At 39.6% G+C, this 6883-nt stretch overlaps 1 protein-coding gene across 1 annotated transcript; it reads left to right on the forward strand.

Moving 5' to 3' along the window:
- The first annotated feature begins 383 nt into the window (after nt 1–383).
- On the forward strand, nt 384–1389 carry LOC147621811 (uncharacterized). Its single transcript, XM_086823612.1, has one exon. It carries the CDS (start codon nt 391–393, stop codon nt 1387–1389), a length of 999 nt encoding a protein of 332 aa, XP_086679738.1. The 5' UTR covers nt 384–390.
- The last annotated feature ends 5494 nt before the right edge of the window (nt 1390–6883 follow it).

Consider the following 6883-nt stretch of genomic DNA (forward strand, 5'->3'; position numbering starts at 1 on the left):
AAACTATAGCTTTTTAAAAGGTATATGTGTTTTAAAAAAAACTATGTTGTACTCATATTCAATTTAAATTGTACATTGTCTTCTTGTAGCATGGATAGCTAGTCCCTCTTTTCCTTCCACATAATGGTCGTGCTTCAAAGAAAGCTCAAAAGTTTTTTGGACATGCTTTTGAAATTTTCTTAAATGTTTGAATTTGCATACTAAAAAGTTGGAAAGTTTTTTGGCTTGTTATTGTTTTCTAATGTTTTGCAAGAACTTGTTGTGGGGTAGTTTTCAAGAACTTTAAACTGGCAGCCGGGCGGGCGAGCGCTCTCTCTCTCTCTCTCTCTGTGTGTCTCTGTCTGCAGACTTCCTAGCAAGTCTCAAGAGTCGTTACCATCCACTTTAAACATGGGTGTCGCCGGCCTGCTGATCGTCCACTCTTGGATCCTCTATTCCTTCATCATCCTTCTGTCCGGCTATGTGGTTGTCGATTTACTAGCAAACCACTCAGTTAGATTAACATCTCTGCGTTGCTCTCCTCTTTCCTCCAACGTACTCCTCGACTCCAAAGAAGACGCAGAGCCTCCGTTTTGTAAAACCTTGGCAGGACACCTCGGTTCTCGCCTCACCCATTCTCCTGCTCTACAGGATCCCTGGCGCCAGATAAAGTGGGTTGGGGTGGCCGCCACCTGCCGTGTGAAGGGCCATCTGATCGAGAAGCTCGACGACGGCAACAACTTCCGGCGAGGGTTCGCGCTCAAGTATGCCAGCGATGTGGAGGACAAGACGCACGTGCTGCCGTGGCTGCTGGCCACACGGGCAGATCTGAATACAAGGGAGAGAAGGGTGTATCTAGACTTGGGAGCGAATGCCTTCGCCACGAGCATAACCTGGTTTCTACGCATGTATCCGTGCGACTTCACGGAGGTGCATGCCTTCGAGGTGGATGAGAGTGTGCTGCGCAAGCCTGCGGTGGGTTTCAATGAAGACTCCAACTACGCGTCTCCGAATCAATGGTCCGTGATGGTGAAGCAGGTGCCCGGGTATCCTCAGTGGATGCTGGATCGTGTGAAGGTGCACTACAAATTTGTGAGTGATTTTGATGACGAGGAGAACAAGGCAATCAACATAACCAGATTTATGAAGGAGGAGCTGAAGCTGAAGGCCAGCGACACTGTGGTGGTGAAGATGGACATCGAGGGCAGCGAGTGGCCGATCTTGAGGAGGTGGATGCAGGATGCAGAGATGGCAGGCATCGTGGACGAGCTGTTTGTGGAGGTGCACTACGACCACCCCAGCATGAGGGGTTATCATTGGGCGAGGTTTGCGCCCACCAACAGGGACGAGGCCAAGGCTCTTCTGGCAGAGCTGAGGTGGCATGGATTCTTTGCTCACGCCTGGCCTTGAGAAGCAAAAGTAACCAGTTAGTTGCGGTTGTATTTATGAACAAAATTATCTTACATACCTCCCTCTCTCACCCCCCACACACCCATGAAAAAGGAAGTGCTATGCTTACTTTTATTTTTGTGTAGCTTGATTTTTGTGCTATGCTTACTTTTATTTTTGCGTAGCTTGATTTTTCAAAGGCATGCATGAGCTAAAGTCTTGTGATAGAGCCATTCACATTTACACCTATCCTATCCTTTTAGATACTTTGTTTTAGACGAAAGTTTGTAAATTTTGAACCATATTCATTACTATAGAATAAGAGACTGCTTGATGCATTTTTAAATATCTCATAAGAGTTTCAATAGAATATCTAGTTATTTTATATAATAATAAATACTATTTTCATAAATTTCTCTTCTCACTAGATGATTCAAATATAAGCAAGGGTTCATATATGTTGAGACAATCACCTTGTTTTCTAACTAAATTAAAATGTTTAGATATGTATTCTTGATCATCGAAATGAAGACATTGATTTATTAATATAACTAAAGTAAATCACTGTATAAGCTCACACTATTGTCGTATTTTGGGTGTCAAAGACTCAACACTGACTAAAAAGAGATTCTAACAAGTAAATTTAATTGAATTAAATTTAATTGAATTAATTATTAATATAAATTTATCATTAAAAATCTATCTCTCATCTCTTAAATATTATGTAAGGTTAAGGAGAAATTTATAATGACTCGAGATCATTTTTTTATGGCATGTAAGAACCTGCGTTGTAAATCGTAACTTATTTGGATTATAGTGTTGGATATATCTCTACTTGTTAAGATTTAACAATTATATTTAAGGTTATTTTTATCAGTTTAATAATTTTCTAAGGTTTTTCACATTCATGAAGATATGCTTTAGAACAGAATTGCTAAAATATCGCTCCCATTCAGAAGATATAAATTTTTTTGCAAACCTCTCAAAAGACATATTGATGTCTTGTGCTGAGATACTAAATTATTATTAAGGATAAATAACTAAAATATGACATCAACCAAAATGATATATATAGGCAAAAGCAGTTTCTATGGTTGTACTATTAGGGTCGTCACTTTTGTTCACCTTCCAAGCTTTTTTTAAAGCAAAAAATAATATTTTTTTTACTAAAAATAGCTAATCTCTCCCATTTGGTTAAGGGATTTAACATTGACCTCTTCTAACGAAACATCACATCCTTGGTTGTACGCTTTGTAACAAAGTGAAATGGTCTCGTATTGAATAATGGGCCCAAGGCCAATGGACCATGCCTTTATGATAGTGTGAAAGGGGTACAGTCATGTATATATGTCACATATGCCACATTTGGGACACCTTTTAATAATAATCAATATACAAGTCAGTTACTCTCTCCTCTCTAAACCTAGACTAATCAACCTAATCTAGGCTAATCCGAGACTAATTAGGATAATCCAAGGCTAATGTAGAAGTTCCTTTCTTTCATTAGTATCAGAGCAGAGTCTTTGATCCACTTTCATCTTAGTTTCAAGAAAATTTGAGGAATTTTTGGATTTCTTGATTTTTTAGATCAAGAAGAAGGATACGGTGATCTTGATTGAGTGACTTTGATCTTTTTGATTCCTCTTTCCTAAGTTTTGGGGCCATGGGTTGACTGAGGACCAAATTTTGAGGGAGCCGCTCCTAATTTCAAATCACAGGATCACCAAATTTGAGGAAAAATCTACTGATCTTGATTAGTGTTAATCCAAAAACGTTTTTACTTTTCCTCCTTTTTCATGCTTGATCTTGGAGTGATTAGGGCTTCAATATTTGGCTAAATCTCTACCACACGTTAGGGTTTAGTCTTGGGAGGGAATGATCTTCACAACGAGGGATCCAGTGGAAGATTTAGTGGCAAAATCTGCCTGCCAGGCTGCCATTGATGTGCAATTTTTTGGGACTCATCAAGAGCTAATCACGTCTTCTTTGCTTAGCCAATGCATGGCTTAGGGCTTAGCAAAGCTTAGATTAGCCAGAATATAACATTTGCTTGGGATCTAAGCTTCAATCGAAGGCAGATTTCTACAGTTTTCGTGCATGATTCAATCCGCCCGCCTCTGGCGCGATTCAGTCCATCTTAGCTTAGCCAATGTATGGCTTAAAGCTTAGTAGTATCCAAAAGATATTGGTTCTTGGGTTCTAAGGCTCTAGTGAAGGTGGATGCCTGCAAATTTCTAGCATGATATGGTCACAACTTGACTGCAGATTGTGTGGAAGAATCTTGTGAGTACATTGATGGTAATTGATCAAAAGGCTTCCCAATGTCTTTCTTCACATGGTTGGCTTCTGATCTTGCAAACCTATGGACATTGGTGAGCCCTTGGTAAATACATTTTCTATGGGCTAAATTTCATACATGTTTGTAATTTCCACCAAGAAAGAAAAAAGGGGCATCACGCTTCATCATAAGGTTCATTTTTCATCAATATAGCTCAATTAGATGCATTTGAAAGCTTGTTTAATCAAGAAACAAGCGTAATGGAGTTTACATGCCACTTTCTTGATTTTATGGGGTTGTCATCATGGTCATACATGCAAATATGAGATTGCATTTGAATCCACATCAAAATTAGGGATTTAAATGGCAATAATATCTCCATTTTAGCGTGATTGATGCATAAATGTGGAAAGAGGAGTATATTGAGCTATTTTGAAACATGATGTTGGGAATGACACATGCCTATTCTTATTTGAAATGCTTTTTATGTGTTACTTTGAGCTCATGGTGAGGGGATATGTACCAGATCCATAGGGGAGGCATAAGGCTAGTGAATCTTGATATTGTAATCATTTGGCATGTTTTATAAATGCCATTGGTACGTGTTCTTTATTCTCATCCATTTCTAAGCTTTCATTTGATTCTTGCATAGCTAGAAATCTAGATGTGGTGAGGGTACCTTGGCAATAAGGACAAGATGCCAAGGAGAGTGCGTCGTGAACTCACCGTGCCATGACTACCATGATAAAGTGGTACAGTGGAGGATTAGGTACTATATGGTGGTGAAGACTTGGCCCAAAACCTTGCTCTCAAATTAAAATAAACTTGAGTAATGGGGCGGGAAGAGCTTGGCCAAGAGATCGGCAAGCTTCAACGTGCTACATCGATCTCCAAGTGTTCTCAATGGATACATTTTGATGGGGCAAAGATTTGGCAGGCAACAGATATAATATTGCAAGTGAAATTCAATTGAGTTTATGTTGAGAGGGCTATTAATTTTGTCACCATTAACTTGGTCAAATAGTAATAGTTGACTGGTCAAAGGGGTTAAAATAGAGGATTGTTGCCAATCAAATTTGGTCAAGGCATTGATATGGATGCATAGGTCTTTGCTTAAAGCATCCCATCAAGCTAAAGACTTCCAAAATTGGTTTCCATTTGATCAAGATTTGGTCACTTTTGTGTTGAAGTTAACTTATCCAAAAAAAAATCAAAATAGAGAATAGTACAATGTTAACCAAGTCAAAGGCAACTACATAAGTGGATAGAGCATTGAAATACCCAAATAGTGATTTTTTTTCATTTTACAATTTTTTTGGCTTTGAAACTTATCCCAAATCCTTATATATATATATATATATATATATATATATATATATATATATATCAAAAATTTAATTTTCAACCTCCATTTCCTTCAAAACCTCCTTTATCCCCTTAAATGTGACATCTTTTTCTCCCCCATTTATTGCCTCCACTTTCCCCACCAAATCACCCTCATTAAATGCCTCCAAATTATCCTCACTTTCCACATCATCATTCTTGAAAACTAGGTGGGGACCAAAAATAGTTTAAAAAATCATCTTTTAAGAATTTTCATGATTTAAATTGTAACCCAATCCCATATACATATATAAAATTCATTTTTTAGACTCAATTTCCACCTAAAACCATCTCTACCCTACCTTTTTCCCTCCAAATCAGCCTCTCTCTCTCTCTCTCTCTCTCTCTCTCTCTCTCTCTCTCTCTCTTTCTCTCTCTCTCTCTCTCTCTCTACTATGAGCTAATGGCCTACATACACACAGTCTCTCTCTCTCTCTCTACTATCAACTCTCTCTCTCTCTCTCTCTCTCTCTCTCTCTCTCTCTCTCTCTCTCGTGATCTTATGGCATGCATACTCACTTTTCCTCTCTCCCTCCCCCCCCCCTCTCTCTCTCTCTCTCTCTCTCTCTCTCTCTCTCTCTCTCTCTCTCTCTCTCTCTCTCTCTCTCTCTCCTATGCTTTCATGCCATTGTCACTCTCCCTCTATTGTGCTTTCATGGCTTAATATCAACATAGAGCTATTAATTCAATATTTTTTTTAATTAATTCTTTTCTCCACTTGGAGCTCGTTCGGTTGTGCGACTTGTCACCTAAGTAGAATCATGGCCTCGCGCAAAATCACTAATGTGAATGTGCCATCGCAACAACACAAGGTGGATTTTCATGTTCGAGTGTTGGAACCATATGCATCTTTGGGCAAGGGTCATCTCACAGAACAAGAGAAGATTGCACGGAGACAAGGTGGTCACACAAATGTGGATCTATGGGTTGATGGAAATCTATACCCACAGTAGACCCTTATGCGCGATACCCACCCACTTTCAGAGGCTTGCCCTCATTTATTCAGTATGTGGGAGATGGTAACAATGGGATGCTCGGGTATTGCAAGAGATTATCAAGAAGGGATGCTGGTAAAGTATTCTACTTGTGCTTGCAATTTCATGCTCTTCACCAAGCCCTACTTCAGTCTCATGTGCCAAGCTTAAGGAACTCGAGGATGTAAATCGAGAGTATGTAGCATGAATTGAAAAGCTAAGGTAGACCAATGACCACATAAAGAGCACCCCTGTTTTGGAGGAAGGGAGATTGTAAGAGGCCACTCAACCACATTGAGTGGTTGAGTGGTCACACAAATGTGGATCTGTGGGTTGATGGAAATCTACACCCACAGTAGACCCTTATGCGCGATACCCACCCACTTTCAGAGGCTTGCCCTCATTTATTCAGTATGTGGGAGATGGTAACAATGGGATGCTCGGGTATTGCAAGAGATTATCAATAAGGGATGCTAGTAAAGTATTCTACTTGTGCTTGCAATTTCATGCTCTTCAAGGTACATTAGTAGGTGGTTTGCACCAAGCCCTACTTCAGTCTCATGCCAAGTTTAAGGAACTCGAGGATGTAAATCGAGAGTATGTAGCATGAATTGAAAAGCTAAGGTAGACCAATGACCACATAAAGAGCACCCCTGTTTTTGGAGGAAGGGAGATTGTAAGAGGCCACTCAACCACATTGAAACACTTGGTGTGGGAGGGGGTTCTTGTAAGAGAAGAGTTCATGTAGCATGGTATGGCTCTTAAGCATTCCATTGGTAATGTCGATGCACTGGTAATGTCGATGCACTGTCAGTTCACTTCCAAGTTGGAAATGTCAATACTTTGTTTTTTTCTTTGTAGGATATTCCTCCAAGATGTT

The sequence above is a fragment of the Cibotium barometz genome, chromosome 29 (assembly GCF_041138505.1).
Source record: "Cibotium barometz isolate CiBa-2024 chromosome 29, ASM4113850v1, whole genome shotgun sequence".
Classification (NCBI taxonomy): Eukaryota; Viridiplantae; Streptophyta; class Polypodiopsida; order Cyatheales; family Cibotiaceae; genus Cibotium; species Cibotium barometz.